At 36.5% G+C, this 26,771-nt stretch overlaps 2 protein-coding genes across 3 annotated transcripts in view; one reads left to right on the top strand and one right to left on the bottom strand.

Moving 5' to 3' along the window:
• Window positions 1–4,318, top strand: part of LOC118274144 (glycosylated lysosomal membrane protein A) — a 20,640-nt gene extending 16,322 nt beyond the window's left edge. For both annotated transcript variants that reach the window (XM_050707837.1, XM_035591537.2), the window contains 2 exons: window positions 339–476; window positions 970–4,318. In XM_050707837.1, coding sequence (XP_050563794.1) covers window positions 339–476; window positions 970–1,147 — 316 coding nt within the window. In that variant the 3' untranslated portion in view covers window positions 1,148–4,318. The remainder of the gene's footprint in view (window positions 1–338; window positions 477–969) is intronic.
• Window positions 4,319–5,428: 1,110 nt separating this feature from the next.
• LOC118273986 (3'-5' RNA helicase YTHDC2) lies at window positions 5,429–26,254 on the bottom strand. The gene is made up of 13 exons (XM_035591293.2): window positions 25,893–26,254; window positions 24,787–25,013; window positions 24,011–24,112; window positions 22,570–22,716; window positions 21,835–21,982; window positions 20,913–21,060; window positions 20,223–20,398; window positions 18,838–18,965; window positions 18,210–18,351; window positions 17,291–17,787; window positions 15,000–16,814; window positions 13,380–13,507; window positions 5,429–12,991 (listed from the first exon to the last, which is right to left on the bottom strand). Exons 1-13 carry the CDS (start codon window positions 26,101–26,103, stop codon window positions 12,835–12,837), a joined length of 4,026 nt encoding a protein of 1,341 aa, XP_035447186.2. The 5' UTR covers window positions 26,104–26,254; the 3' UTR covers window positions 5,429–12,834.
• Between the last annotated feature and the right edge of the window lie 517 nt (window positions 26,255–26,771).

The following is a 26,771-nucleotide window of genomic DNA, read 5'->3' on the forward strand; positions in this document are numbered from 1 at the left end:
TTCTGTCTCCAAAATGTCCGAAAGCATAAATTTTTAAGGACAGTAAACCATTTATAACTCCTTTGGTGTTGTGTTTTTTTATGGTATAAGCCGGTAAACCAGCAGACGGATCACCTGATGATAAGCAATCACCGCCGCCCTTTGTTGCGTTGCCAGCCTTTTGGGGGTTAAGAATTTAAGGGTTGTTGGGAAATTGGTTAGGAAAAGGGAATTGGGCCTCCGAAGACCTCACTCACATAACGAAACACAACGCAAGCGTTGTTTCACGTCGGTGACGCCGTGGTATCTCCGGTCGAGCCGGCTCTCCCACACAATTATAAATGTACCATTTCTTCCAGGACAACAATCCCCAAAACGAGTACGTTGCGCGTGTTCTACGAGGCGTTCAGCAGCAACGACCTGCTGGTGCAGGACATGTCCATCTCCTTCGGCCTGCCCGGCGACGGATACTACCGGCAGCATAACTACACTTCTTGGTAAGTTATGAAAATGTAATTTATCAAACCAGTACCCTTAGTATGAGTCTGCTTTATATTTAAAGTAATCGAAACGATAGCGCTTTCCGCGCTTTGATTGACCGGGTCGATTTAACCAACCATTCGGATCGCCGAACGCACGCTCATTTCCATTACTTTAAACGTAAAGCAAACTCATATTAAGAGTACTGTTTCTTTCCTAAAAAGCCACTTATTGTTCTTAGAACAATATAGCACATATCGTATTTTATTAGTTACTTATTTTATTTCGAATTCTTTTCTGGAATGCACCATCATTACTCTTTTTGAAAATGTGAAAATTCAGTATTCACCCTGTGACACAAGCTCTTAACTTCACATACAGGAATTTACAGGATGCAATTTGCTAGTTTAATGAAAATAATCCATTTTATTGTTGTTTAAAAAATGGCCAAAACCGGATTAAGTACTGACTATTTTTTCTTTCTTAATATTAATTTTCTTTTCTCACCAGGTCATTCACGATAGGCTACGGCATCCCACCAGTAGAAAGCTTCTCCCTATTCGTGATCGTGATCATATCCATCGGACTCGGAGTACCCATCCTCCTGGCACTATCAGGCATCACGTTTGTCATAGTAAGGAGGTGTAAGCAGAGGAACCCGCCTACAAGGTTTACTGATGATGAATGAGGTAAAATAGGAGATACAATATGGCCGTTTTTAAATCCAGCTCCTAAGTATTACTTAGCGTAAGGGAACACCTAAACTAACCCCTTACCTGTACCGTTAGGTGTCACTTATAAATTGGAATAATCAAAAGTTCGTTGAGTGACATCTTTCTTAGCTTAGGAGTCCCTTAAAGATTAAGGGAGTTTGGTAAAACGGCCGAAAGTCAATTTGGTAATGGTACAGTTGGATACAAAAGTTGAAAAGTTAGTCTTAATAAAATTCATTTGAAAAATGTTGGATCTTTACCAGATATTTTATTTAAAATGTAACAAAGTATTAACGTTTTGGTACTTGATTTTGATTACAAACTTAAAATGTGATCAATTTGTGTTTATTTTCATGATACATAATGTTAAACCAGTGTTTAGTTGTTTTACAAATCATCGTCAATTTCCATTTTACTTTCAACAATTTAACTTTCAATATTTTCAACTTATTTCGAATTTCAATACTGTTTTTTTTTTATTGTTATTGAAAAATAACAATAAAAAAAACAATAATATCAACAATTACTTACAAAATACAATTCTACTGTCAACTTTTGTGGTTAACTGTACCTTAAGTATATTGCTACATATCATGCATGATTGAATAAAAATATGTTGTATGACAAAATCAGTCATACACAAAAATGTGTGATATCCTCGGGCTATGTGTATGGAAAAACGTAGCGAAGAGTAGTAACGTTTCTGCACTCGCTACTTAGATAATGAATTCAATTAATCGTGAAAACACTATAAAAATATAATGAATAAATTAATCACCATAATTTATGTCCCCAAACTGCGCGTAACTACAAATTGGATAATTATTATTTTTTATTGTGTCTGATATTATCAAGAAGACGTTGCTTGATTTTAGTAAAATTATGTATGTATCGCCACACCTTTTATTGCCGAAGTTGTAGGCAATGTACACCCATTTTTCGTGTATTGTAAAAAATTGACAGTTTAATTTGATCGTTGAGTGCGCAACTTTTAAATTAAAAAGCTAAGCTGTCTAAGCTGTTTAGTATTAACTGTAGAGCTTCAGTGTACAAATTATTGATTAAAATTATTTTGATTTAACTGTCTAAACCTTGTATTAGGCAATTAGTAAATATAAATTATTTTTATAGAAACTGTAGACAAAAAAAAACTCAGTAAATATCTTTTACGGCCGATACTTAGTTCAATTTAATAGTATAATGAAAAACTAACATTTGTTTTAAATTATAATAATACTTTAATTTTTAAATCCTTCATACAGCTTTTTGGAAAAATCAAAAATTAAATAATTGTAATGTGTTTTTAGAATAGTTTCAGGAGTTTAAAGTTAAAGTTTTAAATAACAGACAAAATAAAAATGTAGTCTCAATTTACCTGTAGATAATTAAAGTGCCTGTTTGTAGATTATTATTGTTACTGGTATACTGCCGTACTCAGAGACATTTAATGATTATTTAAAGTATTCCTTAGTATCGATTTTGTTCTGAAAACAATTGCTAAGGACTGGGTTAAGTAATCATTACTAACCCGTGGTATGGCGAACGCAGATCTACGCGAGACAAAATGTGTTTTCTATTGTGTCTCATTTACCGACAGACAAGGTTAAATGACTCTGAGTACGGCAGACAGAGAGTGTTTCTTTGAAAGAAAAAATATTTAACCTTTGAAATTGAAGAGTGGAGTGTCTTAGGAATTTGCAATATGTTATATCAGATTGCTTAGATACAATTTTCAAAGACATAATTGTATTTGAAACTTCTTGTAAGTTTGTTCAATATTTTTTTCGAAGAAACGCTCCTAAATATGGGTGCAAGTATACCTATAGTTACTAAATATATTGCACCTCATGTCCACCCAATATGTACCATCTGCTAATAAAATTTAAATGTAACAAAGTAATACCTACATACAAATATTGTTTTATGTTAAACGGTTTTAATTGGCTTATATTGTATGGTCATCAAGATTAACAGTGTGTACCAAATATCAGATCGATCGGACGTTAGGAAGAGGGTTAAATCCCAATTTATTTAATTTGGCTCAAACAAACAAAGAAGTAGTGAAGTGAAGCTCAATGAAACCGTCTAATAAAAAGCAAAATTAAAATTTTTATTGTTGTCTTAGTTGTAGGTTAAAATTTTAGTTGGATTCACTCTATGTTTGTTTTTATGTGATTTTAGACATGTAAACAAAACTTTAGTTTCAATAATACTGAGATTTCGATCTGATAGGTAAACTATACTCCTAAATACTACCACTGTGTATATACAGAAAATATGATAAATATAATATGTTAAGGACTCCCTATATATTGACGTTGGAAATTAAATATTATTGATATTATATAAAAAAAAATGTTTCCTAAAATATAATTGTGATGTTACAGTATTTTCTTATAAAAAAATATAAATTGAAACGCATAAACCTATATTTATTGGATTAGTTTTAAGATGTAAGAGCGCCTTCAAACTGAGAACAATGCGATGGTTTTCTACGCTGCACTAAAGCCGCGTATTCACTTACTACATTAAACTGACACGACAACGCGACGCCTGCGCGGCGTATGCGCGGCGCGAACGCCTACGCTTGACAAACGCCTAATTTGAAGGCGCGCTAAGCTTTCCCGCGGCTATAACAGGCCCTTTAGACAAATTAAATTGTTTTGTATAAACTCCATTCTCTAATTTTCTCAACTTTCTACGACTTGGAAGTATGGGTACCTAAAAATCATTCGGTTTTCCTATATTAAAATTATTACCGAAATATATTAAGAATTTATTTATTTATTTAAGACATGATTTTTCTAATCTGTGACTTCTCTGTTAAAATGACAAATACTATTGATTAAATCTATTTTTCGTAAACAAGAAGATACATTTTACAATGACGGAGAACTTTTTAATTTCTCAAGTTCTAACCTAATTTGACATGTGAATGCAAGAGGTCAATTAATCAATTTTGACATTACATATGTAACGTGACGTCATCAATGTTTTGTAACGGAATTTTGTATGATTTTTGTAAATTATTTTTTAGATTTAATTGTTAGCTTTGTATTTTCTGATGTGATATTAATTTTGATTATGTGTACTTGTTTTGTATATAGGTATATGTGTAATGAAATAAATGCATTAGTATTGTGGAATTTTGTTTTACTTGGGAATTGGCGGTCAGTAGTGGACTTAAACACCGACATTGAGGTGTACTTGCGCTCTCCTAACAATAGGGAAAATAATAAAATATACATGAAATCTTCCAAAATCTCAAAATTTAGAGGTGCTGTGGACTGCCTAGCGTTTTACCGGGGCTCCAGCTCGAAAAGCAGAAGCAGGAAAAGGGTGGTTTTTAGTCAGTAAGAGTCATATTCCCTCTCGCCAATCCCAAATCAGGAGAACTCCTTAAAAGATTTTCCCCTTTAGAAAAGAGATTCTATCTATAAAAATAACACCGAGAAAAGATATATGTGCTGATTAAGGGATAAAACCTTAGCAGAAGTGAGTCCTCCCCTACCTTTAAGGAATTACCTACAACTTTCCTGTTTGTATTCGATAAAATTCCTGTTGTCAAGAAATTATTATACAATTCTGAGACGTACTAAATACGCAATAACCCAGACTAATTAGCAGAGATAGGGCGCACGAGCCACTGCGCAGTGTCTGGACAACCAGTACAAGCATAAATCAACCCCTTTCCTTATAAAAAGGCCGCATTCTTACCTACAAACGAAATGCACCTTTATTTTCACTGAAGTAAGATTGAAATTATGTGAGCAAATTGTGTTGGAATGCAGGCTGACATAATTATCTGGTTACTGATTACTGTTGGCATATTTAAGGAAGGGCAAAGTGCTACATTGTGATGATAATTAATGTTTTGTTTCATAATCTTTTGAACTTCGTGTAAAAGGTACTTTTTAATGGAAAATTTTCTTTTTTTCAATGGACATACTCAATTTTTTTAAACATTGCCCCACACTAGTATTTTCTCCTGCGTGGGTGTTTATATACATACAAGTTTACATACACTTGACCCGAGAAACAACAATTCGTGAATCGAGTCGATCACACACAAAGAGTTGTTCCGTGTGGGAAACGCACAAGCTACACGTTATCCGCGCCAGTCGTGCAGTCATTGGTATTTCCATAAGAGATAGGGCACAGGTACAGGTACACCCACTTTTCGTTATTTATGTTATCATTATCAAGCCCAGAAAATAACGCCTAAAAGTTTTGAAGTATTAAAATAAAAGACAAAGTTCAACTTAAAATATTTTTTAATTTAAGAAAAGGATAAAATGAAACAGTTATCACAAACTATATGTATGTACACAACTCAACATATGCAAACTTAGGTACAAAGTCCATCCAAGTACATGAATCAATCATAATACATTTTATTATGAAAACTCACAAACTAGGGTTAAAAACAATAATAACCCATACAAGGGATCCGATCGATCCAGAGATGTAGCTACAACCATATTAAACTCGCAAAATTACAGGGCCCCGTAAGTAAAAAAATATAATACAGGGGCCCCATGTCAAAGGGCCCGACAGCAAACTACATCCCTGGATCGACGGATAAAACATGGATTATGCTTTTCATTGTAGCAAAGCTAGAAAACGAAAAGTTTAAAGTTCGAAGCGAATTCGTTGGTCTATTACAAAATCAGTGCCATTTTTAGCAGAGAAATATTTGTACTTAAAATCGAAAAATATTTTAAAATACATTAAAACGTAAACATTCGTATGAGATGATGACATGGCCAGATGTTTGATTACTTATGTGTATGTATTATTACGATAAAGTATTTCCAAAGTCAAATCCTTTATTCCTTAATAAAGGAATAATAGTCTGTCCATTGGTGTACTACTGCACATTACATAAAACTTTCAAGTAACAAATTAAAACATAACTTATTATAAATGCAAACAATCGTTTTGCAAATGCGACAGAAAAACTGGATTTCAAGGTTCAAATTAACAAATCAAATTGTTTACAGTTTTAAACGAGTAACGTTAAAGTTATTGCAAAACCATACATCGTTGTACTATTTAATATTAATACTGGAAGAACTTAATTTTTACAACCAAACCTACAAACACACAAAATATTTAGTTAAACAATACATCGAAATAAACTTTGACCACGCCAAACTCGGATACATACATTGATAAAATATACAGAGCCGGATGACATCGAATGGGCTCACGTAATAAACGTTTCTGGGGCTCAAGTTCAAATAGTCTCGAGTTTCAAAGTATATACTAATTGATGGGCCCCTTTGGTCGTTGGGGGCCTGGTGGGTAATCACCATATCTACTATATGATACAACGTTTTTAACATGTAATACACCGTTAAAACTTCACTATTTCTTACAATAAATTAAAGTCACAAATAGAGTAACATGCCACTTGCAACAACAACGAACAAAGTAACCGTATCACATGAGAAAAATTAAGCACAACACGTTCTTATTGTTTTATCACGTGCAAGGAATATTCAACCTAATTTGTTTATACTTAAAGTAAAAACTGGATGAAAATTGTGTAAACTTAGAAAAGCTAAAGTTGGTAAAATACTAGGTCTAATCAACTTGGCGAAGAACGTCTGAGGGATAAGACGAGAAAGTACAAGATACAGGAGAGATTCCGATTTACTATTCAATCGAGTCTTAAGCCTTGTCCCTACTAGGAACATTATTAGTCGAGCGACATTTGTTCCCAGGGACATCGGGCAATGTCGGGCGACGTCGGGTGACGTTGGACGACATTGTTGACTGTGCGACAAGGAACAGTTTAACTAGTGAAAACGAGGCTTTACTCTCATGTACATTTTTTTAATATTCTACGGTTTTATCCCCAAGACGTTTTTCACCGGGCAAATCGACTTACTGTAAAATAGTCATAAGAAATCTAAACATTGAAAAAACTAGTCCTGTATATGTCACTATTTATTCTAGACCTTATTGCAGTCATCTCTACACGGTACAGTCAGTCTAAACGCTAAGATATAAAATGCAAATATTCTAATGTCAATGTAGCTGCGAAATGAGCTGTTAAAATTACTAGGTATAGGAAAATAAACCTTATTGTATTAGGAATAAGATACAGGAGACTGCAGACCAACATTCTACAATCTCTCAATAGATTCTCAACTTTATAATTTTGTAATAAAGTAGAAAATCGACTGACATATTGGAGTAGGTTAATTTTATTTCAAGTGCTGCAGTATGAATTCTTAGATAATTTATATGTTTAAACAGACTGCCTAAGTTCACGCGTCCCGCGCAGAATCGACTCAAATTATGCATTTTGTGAGTAACATACCCCCATTTAATTCACTGTTGGTATATTAACACACTCCCTCCCCTTTCCATGTACCTTTAGTACGAGATTGCTATTCGTTGAAGAAGATCGAAACGAGAGCGCGTGCGGCTCTCTGATTGGTAAGTTCATTCGCGCCGGCCAATCAGAGCGCCGAACGCACTCTCGTTTCAATTTCTTTAAACGTAAAGCAAACTTGTACTAAGAGTAACTGGTATTGTTACACACACGTATACAAGTAAAACAAATGACGTATCGCGTGTGTAATATGTAATAGCCACGCACACCAGTGCAATTTACCTGTATAAATCCACACTTTTGTCCCATGAAGGTAGACAGAAACTACGGTAAAACGGGGTGAATAGGGATCGAGAGGTGAACAGGGACAGAAGAGAGGTGAATAGGTATAGGAAAATTCTTCATAGTATCTATTCACCCTTCTTATGTCCCTACTAGCTACTTCCGCGCGGTTTCACCCGCTCTGCTCGGCTTCTATTGGTCATAGCGTGATGTTTTATAGCCTATAGCCTGCCTCGATAAATGCAATATCCAACACAAAAAGAATTATTCAATTCGGACCAGTAGTTCCGGAGATTAGCGCGTTCAAACAAACAAACAAACAAACTCTTCAGCTTTATAATATTAGTATAGATTAACCCCGTTTTACCGTATAGAGCACCTCCCACTAAGATCCTAACACCCTTTTTCAATTTCCTCCAAATTCAAGAAACATACATATGATGCTTATTAGAATTACAACCTCCATCTAGACATATAGATGAACAAAAATATAATTTCAAGTACTGAGACAATTATGAAATAACAAATGACTAGATTACTCGAGAACCGTATCACATACGAGAAACCTTGTTAATATAGAATTTAAAAACCTCATCGAATCTCAGTACCGAAACTATTTTCAAAAAAACATTTATTGCAAAGGTACTTTATACCTTACATACTTTTTATAAAGATAACAATATTTCCGAAGTATATTTGTATTCTCTCATAAATCAATTATTCGCCAGTAATGTTATAAAAGTCCCACTGTTATATATGGGGATCTTATTAAAATAACTGATACTCTGCCCAGAGAGAGAGCGAGAGAGAAAGAGTGGCATAATCGAGCTACCAAATTAAAAGTCTTAATGACGTCATCAAACCTTAAACTTATTGCACGGGTTGGTTAAATATGTATTACACTTTATCAAATCTTTCTCTTACGCCCAAATGCTGAAATGCTACTCAATTTTAAGTTGCATTTAAATATCGTGCTATCTCTGCCATTCTATAAAGAATTGGTAGCGACAGAACTGGTCTTGAGAGCGTCTTAAAATTGAGTAGCGTTTGAGTATTTGGACATTAGAATATTTAGTAAAGATTTAATTATGGTTGCTTTTTAGTTGTTCCAAACTAACATAAGATAACGATATTGTGGATGAGTTTTACAACAGAAAAATAATAAACAAATCACACCCAGACCCGGAACAACGAATAATCATTATGTTCATCTTCAAATCACTAAACGAATCACAATGGCCACTATCTTAAATAATATAATGCAAATTTTAAATTATGGATTCTAAAAGAGCGAGACAAAAGCTTTGAACTATATACCGAACCACTGAGCAATACATAAGCTATTACACTAACATTAACATAACATCACTCCTGTTATTTACTGAAGAGGTAAGCAAACATACATCAAACGTATTGCTATTACACTAGGCAACATTTCTGACTTGAAACTTATCATTGACAAAAATTAAAACACCAATAAAAAAGCTGCTAGTCAGAAATCGTTTCCAAAACATCTTGTAAGGCAGTCACACTTACACTCATATTTATACTGTAACCTTAGTATAAGTTTGCTTTACGTTTAAAATAATCGAAACGGGAGCGCGTTCGGCACTCTGATTTGCCAACTCTAATAAACCAAAAAATCAGAGCGCCGAACGCGCTATCGTTTCGATTCCTTTAAACGTAAAGCAAACTTATACTAAGGGCACTATTAGTACACTATTAGCAGATTTAAATCACAATTCCTGCATCATTCTCTTCCGGCAGTCCCGACTTTATATCGACAAAAAAATATCGATAAATCTCTACAACACATTTTCAACCCATAAGCGTTTGTGACAAAGTTGAAAATGCATTAATACCGCGTATCGTTCGTGAATGATATCTGGCGTTATCAATATCGAGACTTTCAGGACTAGTTCACGTAGGTCTCTAGTCGTAGCTCCAACACCTTGAGAATTGTAATACTCTTTGTTTATAAATATTTTGTTACAATTTCATACAACTTATGTCTAAGCAACCAATATATTGCTGAAGGATTTATAATCGAACCTGCTAACAGCAACCACGATATAGACAAATCCAAATACCTCTTTTTATCTAACATCGGTTAAAAAGATTTTATCTAGAAAACACCATCAATTTCCTCACAACATACACACATACAGTTTAGAAAATTTCATCACATTAAAATTTAATAAAATTACTTTATTTTCATTTAACGTTTGCATTAAAATATTGTGCTTCGTATCTATCAGACCTTTACACATTGGTCCTAATAAGTACACATTCATTTTGTAGTTTTATAACTTTTTTTTTCTACACCAAATTCTCACAACATTGATAGCTACAACGTAAAATTAATTTTGTATGAGCACAAACGAAACATTTAATCTACCAGCGTTTACACTACACACGTAAAATCACGCCCTTATATTATAAGGGTAGCCAGGAACAATAAAGTAAACATTTTATCATAACTTTCATGAGACAGTAAATTAATTATTATGTTATCGGCTTACTCACGTAACTGTTTGACGAGGAACTTGACTTGTTTCAAGCCATGCTAGAGGCTCGTGTTCATGAGCAGTATTCCACGATACAACGCAGCGACTGTCGCGCTGAAACTAGTCGAGTTCCTTGTCAAACAGTTATGTGAATAAACCGATAACATAATTAAAGTAAATATTCTCGTACATTAATGCAAGTTTAGAACGTCTAGTTTAAATATATTATCACGTTCTTTCTAGGGTTGACGAGATCCAAACATTACTACTCGATAGTTTTCATAATAACTATCGTGAGACATACTAAATTAATTAAAAATCACGGCTTACTCTCGTAAATTAATAGAGAAAAGCTCGACTAGTTTCGAGTCACAGAAGGACTCTTCTTCATGAGTAGTGCGTGCGCAAACGCGGCGACGTCGCGCAGCCTACTGCACTTCTATTTTCTCCATTAATTTACGTGAATAAACCGTGATTTTTTAATTAATTTAGTTAACTCTATAGCACAATTTTGTACATGGTGCTAGGCCTCCTCAACACGATATTAGACGATACAAAAGTGTAGAGAGACACTACGACTTACTTCGTCAAACTTTACTTCGCTTTGACTTCACAGCTTCGGCCTGAAGTCGCTCATGAATGAGATTGAATCACGATCATATTATTATATTATCTCGTATAACATATGGACCCAAAACAACAATTTGTGGGTCATACAAACAACTTGCTACACATTACATCCAGTCAGCCAGCTACTGTTATCAACCGTGCAATGTGCAGTCAAAGTTTGAACCAGTTACGGCCTGTTTCAATAACCAGAGGACTTACAGCCGTACTCAAGAGCCATTTAATGGTTACTTAACTAAGTCCTTAGCAATTGTTTTCCATACAAAATCGTTACTAAGGAATAGTTTAAGTAATCATTCAATATTTCTGAGTGCGGCAGTTGGTTCGAGTTTTTTTTCGTTTAACGAGATCAAAACGTTTACCGCGTTCGGCGTTCTGATTGGCCTACTCCAATGAATCAACCAATAAACGTGGTAATGTTCCAGTCTCGTTAAACGTTAATAAACTCGTATTGAGTCCTCTATATTCAGTAGATTTACTTTGCTAGAGATAAAATCTTGACAAAGCTCTATACAAAATATGTCAAACTATAATATACTGTTATGTCTTGATACTTGAAATATCTTAAATTCTAAGTCCTGTAACATCATTAAATTGTTCTAATAATTTTAGATACGCTTTTAAAATATTTGCGCGATAAGAATTCGTATCACCATAGCAACAGAGTTCGAAATCGTTTGTTCTAAATTTCTGAGTTTATTTTTACAAAGACTATACACTTAGACATGTCGTAAGGTACATTAATGGGAAACCTACGACGTGATTTTTTTTCCTATAACTAATAATTCTGGTTATATGTAAGCGATTTGGGGCAATTGAAATTAAATAAAGCTTTACGCTAATGTACTTAAGGTACAATTTTCTTCTTGCATTACCTATATCAATTCAATTTTGGTCTTGCTCCTACATGGGAGCAATGTTTACATATGATATGCACTAAATCAGTGAGATAGCTCTTATTGGTTAATACAAAATGCACTCTATGTATATTACTATTAAGTCTATATTTATAAGTTATGTCGTGAATCTTAAATACGTGAAAAAGAAGCCATGAAATTAATAACACCTAACTTTGGTTAAAAAGTTCATTACTTAAAGATAAGTACAATAAAATTGAGACCAAAATCAAGTATTCTACATTTGTGAACTAAAATTGCAAAATAAACCTTAATAAGGTTAAAACTAAGTTAATTTTTCGGTGATATCGACGTTGAGTAATTTGCGATAATTTTAAAAATACAATAAGAAGTTACTACTGAAAAATTAACTGGCATGGTAAGTAAATAACGTTGACATTTGCATAATCGAGAGAAGACAATGATGTTTATCTTAATATTATTATCTAATCTCGATTTTATTTTTAAAATTGTTAATATTGTCAGTGAAATTCAGCTTTATTTCCTTCTTACTGACACATTCTAAAGAAAATTTTCATATATGAATCAATTACAAATAAGTCCATACAACCTTTGTATGAAATTAATTATATTTTACGATTTAATCACATAAACATTTGAAGAGGCAACTCAACTAATTTCAAGTCACGCAAGGAGTTTATAATCACAGCATCGAAACTCGTCGAGTCATTTCATAAAACATAATCAATTTACGAATTACTTACCTTGTCAAACAGTTACGTGATTAAGCCTTAAAACACAACAAATTTTGTACCTATAGGAGATATATAACATAAAAATAGCTTGAATATGGTAAAGTCGTGAGTAGGTGCTAGGTATTTAGGTAGTCGGTAAGAGTCCGACATAACCTGCTGTCTGACGTACTTCGTAAGACAAAAGGTATCTTGAGGATTTCCACACGTTAAAAAGAAAAAAAAGGTGCTAGGTACTTGAGTTCCTGGGGATGGCAGTTATTTATGTAGGGGCTTCGTATATCCTCCCCGTCAGGAGTCGTTGGCGTGCTTCTGTATGGGGCGCGGGTGGTGGTGCCTGCGGCGCTGGTGCGCGGCCAGCAGCGCCCGCCCCGCGCCCCCGCACAGCTCCGCCCCCTCCCGCATCGTGCACACGCGCGCGCCCCCCGCCAGAGAGTTGCCGATATGCCTGCGGGCACAAATATACTTACTCAACCTTTCTCCACTAATACGAAGGTCAGTACAGTACAGATATTCTCTACCAGTCGACTCTTTAGGCGTTGCAGAAAAAAGGACCAGACAAACACCACTACTTAATAATAATTTCTTAAGTGTGAGAGAGCCATGCTTCAGCACGAATGGGTCGGCTCGAACGAAGTGATACCACGGCCTCACAGAAAACCGACGTGAAACAACGCTTGCGTTGTGTTTCGTTGTGTGAGTGAGTATACCGAAGGTCCAATTCCCCCCTTCCCAATCTTCCTCATCCCCGATTCCCGAACAACAACCCTTAAATTCCTAACTCATAATATATAGTAAAACGTAAAACCAGTAATCAACAAAGATGACAAACTCACCGGATGGTATGGAAAGGCACATGTCCCGTGGTGATCCACTCTAAAGTTCCGCCGTCCTGTAGCGCGGCGCACCCCACGAACTTGAACGCGCTCGCGCATGAGAAGAATATTATCACGCGACTTCCCTCCTGTGTCACAAATATACACATTTTAATAACACTATAATATTACTATATTTACAACTTCTCTAATAACTTAATAATCGAAAAATCTGCAAGTTCATATTAAATATCAAAGAAACATGATTTTACATAAATACCAGAGAATGAAAATTACAGTATATTTATTTACGACTTAATAGTCCCTTCTCAGTAATGACGCTATACCTAATGCGCTCTAAGAAGGTGCGGCTGACAGATTCAGTAACGTTTCGTATCACTCTTGAAAGTTGCTGCGATTTAAAAATTATGCCTTAATATTTTAGCTGTATCACATTCGTATTATGTTAAATCATTCGGATGCGTAGTTAATTAAATTAAAACCAACCGGAATGTTCTAGTATTCAATTAAAATCTAATGAAATGAAAAATAAAGTAAAGTGTTATGCGTATAACGTAAAGCCATAGTCGTGTTTAGTGATGGGATGTACGGCTACGATGGATAGGTAGTCGATGTTTTTTTAGAATAAAAAACGAAAATCGTGCGTCGTTCAATTATCATTCTTAAAAAACCTTTAATTATGTGGGTAAATCCACTGTAGACGCGGCTCTCTCTGCCCAAACCACAGTGACATTATCTAAGCAGAAATATGTAGTAGGCATTTTTCTAGACATTTCCGGCGCCATTGATAATGCGTGGTGGTACTTAATCTAACATATACAAACTAATACAATGTGATAGGGTTGAGACTTCTAACCCGTTAAGGCTGAGTACTACATCTAATTTTATCGACAAAAAAAATAATATGAGGGGTTGAACCCCTAATTCAAAATATTGAAAAATTGAGATTTTTTCGGTAAAAATAATTCACAAATGATTTTTTTTCTCACCAAAACATTATCAAACATATGAAAAAAGTAATGAATTAGTTAGCCAAGGTTATTAGCTACCGTTTGTCGTTTTTTTTTTTGTTTCTACGACGCATACAACCTTTGATATCAAAAAAAGTAAAAAAAATATTAAAATAGCCATAACTTTTAGGGGGAGGGGATTCGACCCCTTCGACCCCCGACTTTTGTCGATAAAATTAGATGTAGTACTCAGCCTTAACGGGTTAGAAGTCTCACCCCTATCACATTGTATATCCTTGTTTTCTTCACGGTTCTGTAAAACTGTAACTCTGAAACACCTCAGCTCGGCTCATGGCTCGGTCATAAAATATTTATTTTGACAAGTATATACACGTTGTTAGACTGCACAACTAAATAACACACACATTTAATAAAAAAATTCAAGAGAATTAAATGTATGCTGCGAGTATCGATAGCGATAAAAAAAGATTTTTCTAATGTCCATCCCTAAAGAGAGACGTCAACGTCATACTGGCATCTGTCAGCCGCACCTTCTTAGAGCGCATTAGGTATAGAATGGCACCTTTTTTAAAGCGTAAGTTAAAATCTATCACAATGTTACTTATATAAGACAGAAATACTAACGTTGCGACTTCCACGTGTGACTGACCTGTTTAATTTTCTGCAGTTTCTTGGCGGTGTTCTGCGCGAAGGGGTACGTGCCCGAGGTTTGCGCCAGGTCCACGGCGTGCGCGTCGTCCGCGCGACACACGAAGTAGCGCACGCTGCCCTCCGCGCCCTCGCCGTACTTCTCGATGGTCGCCAGCAAAGTCTTGCCGTTGGGGGACATCGGCGACTTGGGCCCGCTGTACGACGCCGGGGAGAACGGCTGAGGCACGTCGTTCCGCCACCCACCAGGCCGACCCTGCCCATTCCTATACCCACCACCGTAAGCATTGTTATAAAAGTTCCCCCCTGGGAATCCGCCCTCGTTCTGGTTATACTGTGGGTAATAATTCTTATTGTCGTGCCGGTATTGCTCATCATTCTCCAGCCTCGACCGCCAATTAGGTGAGTCTACTGTCAAAGGCTTCGGTCTCTGTCCGATACCGCTCGGCTGGTTGAGGCCAACGTTCTTCTCCTCAGCGCCCATTATATGTACTACCGTGCTTAGTATCTGTTCGTCTAGGGGCGTCATGGGTTTGGCCGGGTTCGACATGCGACGTATCACTAAAGCACACAGTTTCTGCCGGAGGTAGAATACGTTGAGAGCGTCTGCAGCATCAGTAGTGAAGGCCATCCAGTCGTCTATAGTAATCACAGCCGCGTCAGGCGAGGCGTTGTTCTCGTCCGCCTCGCTGTCGGAGTCACTGGACAGTCCCGGCGGGTTGGCTCGCTGCGTCAGAGCTGAGTTCGGCAACCGCAACGGTCCACCGAACAAGGCTACCGTCAATGGTGTCACTAAAGTGTTACAGCGGATGAAACAGAACCTGCCGGCCCTGGATATCTCTTCAAACACCACCCAGTCAGTGGGCAGGTTGTGCACCGACTTCTGTGACCCAGTCAGTCCCCCGCCCTGGTGTAGTGTAGAACTAGGATGGAAGGCTACCTTCACTTCCTTGGACGTTCTCAATGTGGAGGACTCTCTATCCACACGCGCTATTGACGGATATAGCCCGCTAACTAACACAGCTTTGACAACGTGCCATTTTTCAGAGTTGAGATTGACGTCCTTTATATCTCCTGAGCCACGCGCCTTAACTAAACATAAAGCTCTTAGCTGAGCCAGCAGCTGTGAGCGGTATCCTACGATCATCTCCATAGTAGCACCACATATTAAGTTCTTGGCACAGAAAGCACGTTCTGTACCGTTCGCCCTCGCAGTCTGCCAAGCTTGGAACGCTCTTAATAAAGCCATGTGGTCAGAATAACTATCCGCTGCGAATTCCTTGCGAGCCAAGCTTCCCTTCTTCCTATTTTCAGGGTTCATCGATATCTGGAAGGGTTCCTTATTGGCCAAACTACACACTATCGTTAGAATAGGATCGAGGCACTTCATTACACAAGCGTAGAGCAACATTTTGCCCAGTTTAGGTTCCACGGTGAGATCTAGAAGATGTTGTCCGATTTCAGTGAGGTCTTCCATGGGGGTTAAAGCACCGATGGTCTTGAGTAGGGAGACGGCGTTTCTGACGGCTAGGAAAGAGGGGGGTTCGAGGGCTTTGGAGAGGAAGTCTGCGATGGGGGTGTTGCCTGTGGCGAGGAGCTTGGTGTGTAGACAGAGCTCCTGCAGGGGGACGCGCAGTATCTCGGGCACGGAGTTGAGCGGCAGCGTGGAGAACCGTCTCCTGGAACACAGATGGTATGCGCGGCCCGGCGTGGTCCGGCCCGCGCGGCCGGCGCGCTGCTGGCAGCCCGCGCGGGACGTCCACACGCACTGCAGCGAGCACACCCCGCCCCCGGACTCGTAGTACTTCTCCTTCACCTGGACACAACGTATTCAACTTAAAGGACGAACTGAAGGTACTTGAAGCCAATGACGATATATGGGACATAACTAAATGAAATGAGGAGAAATTTTAATTCAAGTACCTCAAGAATTTGTTCATCGAGTGATCACAATCGGATCTGCCGAGCAAAGGGTTTCGATTTCAATTCTTAGGACAGCTTTTCATTGTGAAACTCATTGTGACAAAACTAATGCCTGAATACTCAAACGCTACTCAATTTTAAGGCACTCTCAAATGTAGTTCTGTCACTATCAATTCTATATAAAACGACAGAGATAGCACGATATTTAAGTACAACTTAAAATTGAGTAGCGTTTGAGTATTCGGGCGTAAGTCTGTAATTATTATAACTGATCTATGGCAATAGGCTCAATCATCATTAAATAATAAAAAGTGGGTGTATATCTATCTTCAAAAAAGAAAACATTTCATAAAAAAACATATCACTCACCTTACAAGAATCCACAACATAAACAACATCATCAATAGTAATCGACGTCTCAGCGATATTCGTAGAAATGATAATCTTCCTCGCATTAGGTAGCGGGTTAAACACTTTCTTCTGATCTAAAGTCTGCATGTTACTATGAAGAGTGAAAATCTGGTACTTATGGCTGTTCATATCGGAACAGGACTGGATCATGTCTCTTAGAGTTACTATATCATCGTAGCCGGGTAGAAAGACTAGAATACTGCCTTTGGGTAGATTTACATGGATGTACTTGATTAGAGCTAGCATGAGTTCATGGTCTATCAATTCTTCTGATATGGTGTGATGGTAGACGTCTAGAAGGAAGTTGTCTGCGGCACTGTCGTCGTCTGCATTGCCCTTCGGTTCCTCGGTCAAGTTGAATGTTGATAGAAGCTTGGCACAGTCTGTATGGTTGTTTTCTACTGCGTAATCGTACGCTGTTTTGCCGTCTTTGTCCTTTGCTGTGGGGTCCGCGCCTATAACAAATTATTTTTTATTATAGTATAAATGGTTTTTTTTTTATCACCGCCGAAATTATTTTTGATATGAGTTTTATTGAGTTCATGTTAAAAATCGAAATTGATTATTTCAGCTGTAAAACTTGTTTCCTTATTGGTTATGGTCTAAATCACAAAACCGCTAAGAATGCATGGCTCAAAAAATGGACGATAAAATGAGGTCCTTTTACTATAAATATGTTACAGTTGCCTACAGTTGTTGCGTGATCGAATTCCACTTATATTTATTTATTTATTTTTATTCTAAAATCTTCATTAATGCGCGAGTGGACTTAATGCCGTTAGCATTTTCTGCGGTCTCATTTTCTTCATACATTTTTATCACACTAGATAAGACCCAAGTTCGTACTTCTCCAACAAAATACATGAACAAAGCATACCAATCTGCAGCATCTGCGCGATAGTCTCCGGCAGCCCCCGGGCGGCGGCGGCCATGAGCCCGGTCCGGCCCGTGGCGGACTGCCCGCACGACACCGACACGCCCTCCGATATGTACATGTACAGGATCTGCGTGAACGAGTCCTGGGGGGAGGGGGGATAAACTCATAAGTCAGTAAAACAAAAATACTACATGCTACTGTTTTGTTCTTTGCAAGAATGCACAGTTGAAACGCAACGTCATGCCTTTTATCCCCGAAGGGGTAGACAGAGGTGGACATTACGGCAATGACAATTGACAATGGACAATTTGTGCTATAAGTCCCATGTAATAGGGGTGAGTCTATTGTGCACAGTTGGACCTTGTCGGAACAATGGTATAGAATTGTTTTCAGAACATATTCAATGACGATAATAAAGGAGAGTGACTCAATTATTTACGAGCCCCAGTTGTTTGTCGAAATTAGTCGAGTATCGTCGAATGTTTATGTAAGTTGGTTATTATTTTTTATTTAATTTGTCTCACAATTCATCATTTCACATAAGTGTGAGTACGTTGCACGCTAGAGCTCAGTTCGTATATTTATATCACGCAATTTTCAACCTTATCCAGCTAGTTATAAGACTCACCAGCGTGCCTTCATTAAAGCATTCGTCGAGGAACTCGTCCATGTCAGCCTGTAGGGAAGGCTCGAGCATGTTGTCCTTGTCTTCCTTCACGTCCTTACTGCTGCTGCCCGCGTCGTCTTGTTTCTGACCTGGATTAAGTAGATATGGGTATTTTAATATATACTAGCTTTTGCCCGCGACTTCGTCCGCGTAGTTGATGGTCAAAATTAAAACGCCTTTTACCCTTTTTATTCGCTATATTAAATTAAATATGAGCCGCGCGGGTACCTTACTCATAGATCTAAACACCCCTCTCCCGCACGCGCACCCCTGGCCTTGGCGACGTCCACTTCGCAGCGGGCCGTGCAGCAGAAATCGTAATATTTTAATTTCACCACAACTTCAAAACCAAACGTCCAATTTTAATCATTCAAAGACCAAATATTATCAACATAAACTGTACTTATTGATGAAATAATTTATTTTGATAAGGATTAATAGCATGAGTAAAATAAACGCGTTTAAATGTAGTAAAAAAAAATCAAGATTTTTAAATAAAAATGTGGTTGTTGTGCCTCATTCGACGTAGATAGGTATAGTGTGTCGCGGACTTTTTTGTAGATATTTATAAGATCTGCAATTATTTATAACATTTCATGCTTCTATCTTTCATAGTTTAGGCAGCGTACACAAATTAAGTAACTTCTTTGGTTGATTTTTTTCAGTTTGTGTCCGAAAAATCCAAATATCTCACGGAACCCTATTTTTTTCCAAAATAAAATATAGCCTATGTTACTCGTGAATAATGTAGCTTTCGAATGGTGAAAGAATTTTTAAAATCGGTCCAGTAGTTTTTGAGCCTATTCGTTACAACCAAACAAACAAAGTTTTCCTCTTTATAATATTAGTGTAGATTTCATTTGATTTTGTCCAAATTGGGTAGTGGATGAAGCCCTTTTCTGCTCATTTATATTATAAATAAGTCTAATGTATTAGAGGCCAGTCTTAACATTGAATATATCAGTAGAATATTAACCAATAGAATTGCACAAAATCTGTCTACTAAAGAGGAGCGGAGGTTTTGTGCTAATATTTGTGAGTTGTGTTATAATTAAAACCAGCTTTCAGTATTTTTATAATAACTATCGTGAGACATACTAAATTAACAAAAAAAAAACACAGTTTACAGTTCTCACATACATAAATGGAGAAAAAACACATGGTTTACTCATATACATTCATGAAAAGAAGTTCTACTGATTTCGAGTCACAGGGGGACTCTTCATCATGAGCTACCTTGTGACTCGAAACTAGTTTAAACAGTACAAACAGGCAGGCAGACAGACAGACAAAACAGGCGCGTAAGGGGACTTTTCTCTAACACGTAAGGATAGAAAAATAAATACCTTCAAGATGTGACCAATAGCTGTTCCCACTTTTGAGCTTGGCCTTCAATTCCTTCTCAACTTGTATCATCTTAGGAGTCTTGTACTGTGTTATCTTAAGGATATCTTCTAAGTAGAACCTTTGTACTTCGTGCAGGCGGCCCGGGATTGTGATCACTGGGCAGTTGTTGAAATACCTGGGCAAATAGAAGTTATAGGTTAATGTAGATGAGTTTGATTATAGATACAAATATTATATTTTTATTTTATTTTACGATGGCGAACTTAATGCCGTGCATTCTCTAACAGTCAACCATTAGGTTATGCGCAGATGTGAAACAGTAGGTGTACCAAATATTACTTGATGATAAAACATAACATCAGTACTTTAAACTGATATCAATCCCAAAACCTTTGGATGGTGACCGGTTGTCAACGTTGATTTCTGTGTAAACCGAGATCGATTCGGAGATTTTACTTAACATGTTAAACGCTATATGAGGGTCGGGGTGAGGGAGTCACCAATGACTAACGCTTTTTTTAAATGGGGGACATCCAATGACTTCTCCCGCCTTGGGCGAGACGAGAGGAAGTGATAGACGCTTACTGACTTAAACCAACCCGTTCCTAAGTGACGGACGCTTGCTTAGAATTTGACTTCAATAGTTATCAATTTCGGGCGTTAAAAGACAGTATAATTATTATGATTACCGTGAGAATATCTGCGTGTCCATGGTAGCAGACATGAGTATCAGCTTGAGGTCCTTGCACCGCGGCAGAGCGTCCCGGAGCGCGATGAGTAGGAAGTCACTGAATTTGTCACGCTCGTGAACTTCGTCCACGAATATATGGGTCACTCCTGTGAATAAAATAAATAATAAAATGGCCATCCAGTTAAACCGATCCACACTATCACGATCCGGTTTTAAACTGGTAAAGTATTGATAAAGGAGAAAAAATTAGAGCATTTATATTGGACCTTTACTTTAACTATGACATAAATGCTCTATAAAATATTACTAGTGGTCGCCTAGTGGCCGAAATTCGACCATATATGATTTAATTTACAATACCACTTAACGTACGTTGAAGGATAATTTTTATTTAATTCAAACTCTTTCATAAAACTCTTTTCATATGAGACGTGAGAATATCATCGCAATGTCTATCGATTTTGACGTTTTGTCAAATACGATCAGATACTATGCATGTGTGTATAATGTTTTATTTATTGATTTAATGTACTTTATAAGCATTATTTTTGAAAAATATTAGCGCTATGCACTTCTCCTACACATAAACTATAAGTATACCAAATTTTATGCTCCTACGTCCGCGCAATTTTCGTAAAATGTGGTCCAAAGTTTTTGCATCACGTATTAATATATAGATATTGAAAACAAAACTGCAAGTACACTACAGTAAAAATTTTGAGTATAACTCAAAAGTTTTTCACAACTAAATTAAGTCTTTCAAAGCATTTAATGAAGCTTTTTAAAACTTAATAAGTCTTACTTGCTTACCGAGTAATATCAATATCGAGAGACTCAATAATATTATGCCAGATATCTAACTTAAAAAAAAAAAAAAAAAAAAAAACTTAAATATGAAATCAACATGTTATTCTACCGACCTGTAAGCGACGCGTCCCCCGCCATGAGAGTCCGCAGTAGTACTCCGTTGGTGCAGTAGGTGAGCACGGTGCGGGGACTGACGCGCGACTCCAGCCGGATCTGGTACCCGATGGACTGGCCTATCTTCTCCATGCGCTCGTACGCCACCTGCAGGTAACGACGACTTTTAGTAAGTAAAAATGGCAAGAGAAAAGGCTGATATTTCATAGTATTGAAACATCTGTAACACTTGCTTGGGAGAGCAACTAGTTGACTGGAGAATAAAGTAGGTAGTAGTTTTAAGAGCCATGCTTCGGCACGAATGGGCCGGCTCGACCGGAGTGATACCACGGCCTCACAGAAACGACGTGAAGCAACGCTTGCGTTGTGTTTCGTTGTGTGAGTGAGGTTACCGGAGGCCCAATTCCCCCCTTCTCAATCTTCCCCATCGCCGATTCCCGAACAACAACCCTAAAATTTCTAACTCCCAAAAAGCCGGCAACGCACTTGTAACGCCTCTGGTGTTTCAAGTGTCCATGGGCGGCGGCGACTGCTTACCATCAGGTAATACGTCCGCTCGATTACTGGAGTGTTTCATAAAAAAAAGGTACAGGACAGATCCGCCTGATAATTTTGAAATTATATTGCTTGAACCAGGAAGTAGCTAGTAAGCCTTTGAGTATTAAACAAAAACACACAAATCAGATAAAACAAGACATTATAAAACATATAATATGTGTTAGTATGCTACATACCCTCTCAGCCACTGACACGGCGGAGATGCGGCGTGGCTGCGTGCAGTAGATGCGCGCGGGCAGCTTCTGTTCCTGGCACTGGTCCAGCACTAACTGCGGCAGCTGCGTCGTCTTGCCGCAGCCCGTCGCGCCCGCTACTATTATCACCTGAGAAATTAAATACAAGTTAATGCTAATTTTAATATTTGAGCCTTATATGTATAGGTGTATGGTTGAAATTAAAAAACGGATCTTAATCCAAACCTCCATTTAGCCGCAAGTCGTACTTATGCCTTGTTCGCTACGCTAGTATTTTAGTCAATCGGCGAGTGTGTAATAGCTCTCTCTCGCTTCGATTTTGGGAGAGAAGCGAGAGAGAACTACTATGTATACTCGGTGGTATTGGACTAAAATGCTAGCGTAGCGTAGTGAGAACAAGGCATTACCGGCGATCAACTAACAAGGCGGCATTTTGTTATTATTCCGAATACAAGATTGTTTAGTAATATTACAAATAAGTATAACATATTGAATCCCCTTGTTGGTAGACAGACATTGGGTCTTAAGACACAGTGGGATACCGTAGGAGATATGAGAATCAATCGGAATTATATCCATATAATATAACGTCACGCCTTTTATCCCCGAAGGGATAAGCAGAGGTGCTCATTACAACACGTAAAACGGAATTGTGTCCAGTGTTTTATAATATGCTCATTACTCATGTCGCCGGTACACAATGCGTTCACTAGTATAATGAGAACATATACCTATAGATATTATGTAAATTCACACATAGGTAAAAAAAATGTTAATAGTGACATCACCCATCTAAAGAAACAATTTATATGTAAGTAAATTACGTTTACAAGTTATCAAACACATAATTTATTATTGAATAAATGGCTAAGAAAATACAGATAGCAAGACAAGGATGCAGTCTATTTGGGATTTCCCCTACCTCAATTACGTCTTATGTAAAAAGTATGAATGCAAAAAATAATTTTCTTTTATTTGAGGGGAATTCCCGTATTTTATGTCCGTGTATTTTATGTCTTTTAATTGTTAATGTAACATTAACACTAAAGCGTAATATCCATTGAATTATGTTTGTTTGATAAATGAATTTATAAGTTACACCCAGCACCACCTACGTTATGCTGGTGCTTACTTTAAATTCAATTAATTTATGGATAATTTTGGAAATCAGAGAAACAGAGATTGTACAAGCAATCACTTAGCAGTGATAAAATTGACCTTATGTGGCCTATATTAACTAAAAATCATATTTAACTCATATATTAATGGAAAAAACCTCTACTAGTTTCGAGTCTCAGAGGGACTTTTCATTATAAGCAGCGTGCGCAGACGCGGCGACGTCGCGCAGCCTATTCACGGAAGGGTCCCTCTAATTGTAACTTATGTGGCCTGTGGATTTATTGAAATAAATGTTGTGACCAACCTGATTGTGTAGTATTGCATTAATAAGCTCCTGCCTCTGTTCATACACTGGTAGCTTCTCTCTGAACTTCACCAGATCTGGGTTGTACTGTGTGTTAGGAACCTGGAAATCATAAATAATATATTACATAGTGTTACATGGTTAGCACAATGCTGGTTGTCAGGCTTCTGTGTAACATGTGACATGTCATGACTTTGATCACCATATAAAACAAGTATGATTACTGGCACAACAAACCGTTATTTCAAGTCAGTTGTGGAATAATGTTGTAACATTTAGTAACTTAGGAATATAAGCTATATCTTAAAATAACTGCATATGTATAAAGAAACACAGTATTACTAAATAATAAGATACTATTGCTTACCATTTCCTTTTTCTGGAAACATTATATAAGCATGTAAAATACAATTAAAAGTTTTATTAAGTAATTGAACACAAATAAAACTAAGGGTTTGTTTCACATTGTCTGATTTAGTTGCTGTTAACATAACTGATACATTTGTCGCACATTTTATATCAACCGTTGAGAGGCTAAATCATCTAAGAGACATTTATTTGAGCTATTTAGTTATATACCTCATTTCGTGGAGAAATATTTGGTGATCCTGAATATGTATATAAATTAGATAAACCAATATGAAAATCAAATAAGAGTCACATATATTTATCTATGAGATTAACAGACTAACTGACTTAAATTTGAATGCAACAATTTAATTATAAATACCTATAAAAAGTTTTCTACACAAAGTAGTAAATATTTTATGACATACCTGAGCAACCCCATTATTCAGCTGCCCCATGGTCTTATGTGTGAGCTGTGGACTTCTCTCCTTCTCCGGACAGCTGCTGAGGTCATCTTTCTCTTTACTAGTGACGGGGAATGCACTGAGCAGTTCTTTGATGGTACATCGCATGTTCGAGTCCAATATAAGTTTGGCATCATTCTGAATTATTGTTGAGCCAATCCTCTTGTATATTGTAATGTAGCGATTCACACCTGTAAAGAGGTTTAAAGTGTTTTGGTCTGCTTGTGTGTAGTTGTAACATGAAATACCATGATTTCGGCAACTTTTTTTATTTGTTTAAATGAAAATTCAAGATAATTTATTTATTTCTAAATATGTAATTAATTATATTTCTACAATTTTCTTTCTTTCTGGGATAAATGTAGGAAGAAGAGTTTGATTAGATGGTTCACAATATTATGAAAGGTTTTAATTTTTTTAACTCTAAATACTTTTTTCTACAAAAAACATGGTGTTATTTGTTTACTAAGATAATATGCTAAGGTAATAGGTATTTACATTAGGTATGTTTGTGTAATCAATAAATTGATTAGATATAACAATATAATAGTTTTACCAAAATGTTTCTTACAACTAAAAAATATATTGTTGTGCAACATTCAAAGAAACAAATATTGCTCAATTTTATTTTAACTTTTGTTTTATCTTGGAATACGTTTTTGTATTTTTGTAAAATGTTTCATTTAATTTTTATTATTAAATTACTGTTTGTGTTATGTGAAATTTAAGTTACCTATTTTGTTCAATCTATTTAAAGTGTACATTAATATTAAATTACATTTCTACAATAGAATTGTTTTATGGAAGAATAATAAATTAATAACTGGGTACAGACAGTATGACACATTTTTTTTTGTTTCTGATTAGAATCCACTTTCAAGCAGATATATTTCACAACAGATTGCAAGTAAAATATTACATTACTATGTGAAATGCACACATAATAGCTATAGATATAACATTTATGTAATAAATCAGGCCGTGTTTATATAAACAAATGTAAATATTTCGACAAATAATCTATTTTGTCGCATCAAAATACAATCAGCCGTAGCATATCAATAACATACCTTTCCCGCGCGATTTCGACTTCAGCCCGAGTTTAGCGACTGTCTCGTGGATGAATCCTCGTTCTTGCGCCGAGAGGAAGGTGGGAAACTTAAGTTCAGTCTCATTTTCATCACTAATGAACTTATCCAACTGAATCTTCAGTGCTATGCTCACAGACTCAGCTATTGGAAAATGTTTGTTTCCATGACGCCTTCCCTTTTTAGAACTCATTGTAACACTTAAAATAAGCTATCGACAACGAATTACACATAAATTAATACAAGATACTCTTTACATAAGCAAATTAATATCAACGACGGACTATTTAGATGAAAGAAAAACGAAACGAATACGATTCCATATTTATTTCTTGCTTATGATAGGGTAGAGCACTGACTTACTAATATTGGTATTAGTCGATTTATCAATTCAAATACGATGAAGAAAATACGATTTAAGATATTGAAAAGGATTTTTTCTTTTATAAAAAGAGATTCATATTCTCTTAAGTTACTTCAAAAATAAAAATTTAAAATCTTCTAAGTTACTTGTTGTCAGGGAAATTATTTTTGGCTTACCTTAAAATTTTGAGTTGCTTATTAACACTTATGATGGCTGTTTCCCTTAAAGCCTTGTTTCGCAGCCTCTGGCTGAACTTCTTATAATGTACAATGAACAGTACATCAGGATTCAGAAACAAACAAGCATAAAATTGTAAAAATGTATGTTTGTAGAAAAATGATTTTTCTTATAATAATAGTCGATTACACCAAATAAAGCGAAAATACTAACTATTACTAACATCACTATTGATATAAAAATGTCATCCGGTTCGGTGGCGTTCCGTTGCAAACCTAACATTTGTACAATTTTTAGCATACATTTATTTAGTAACGGGT

This window comes from Spodoptera frugiperda, chromosome 3, assembly GCF_023101765.2.
Source record: "Spodoptera frugiperda isolate SF20-4 chromosome 3, AGI-APGP_CSIRO_Sfru_2.0, whole genome shotgun sequence".
NCBI classification, from domain to species: Eukaryota; Metazoa; Arthropoda; class Insecta; order Lepidoptera; family Noctuidae; genus Spodoptera; species Spodoptera frugiperda.

Excerpts from the sequence above, each read along its gene's own strand:
- LOC118273986 (XM_035591293.2), bottom strand. The coding sequence starts at position 26,103 with ATGAGTTCTAAAAAGGGAAGGCGTCATGGAAACAAACATTTTCCAATA. Across the intron at positions 25,014-25,892 it reads GTCGAAATCGCGCGGGAAAG|GTGTGAATCGCTACATTACA; the intron begins GTATGTTATTGA and ends ACCTCTTTACAG. Across the intron at positions 18,966-20,222 it reads CTATTGGTCACATCTTGAAG|GTCAGAAACAAGACGACGCG; the intron begins GTATTTATTTTT and ends TACTTAATCCAG.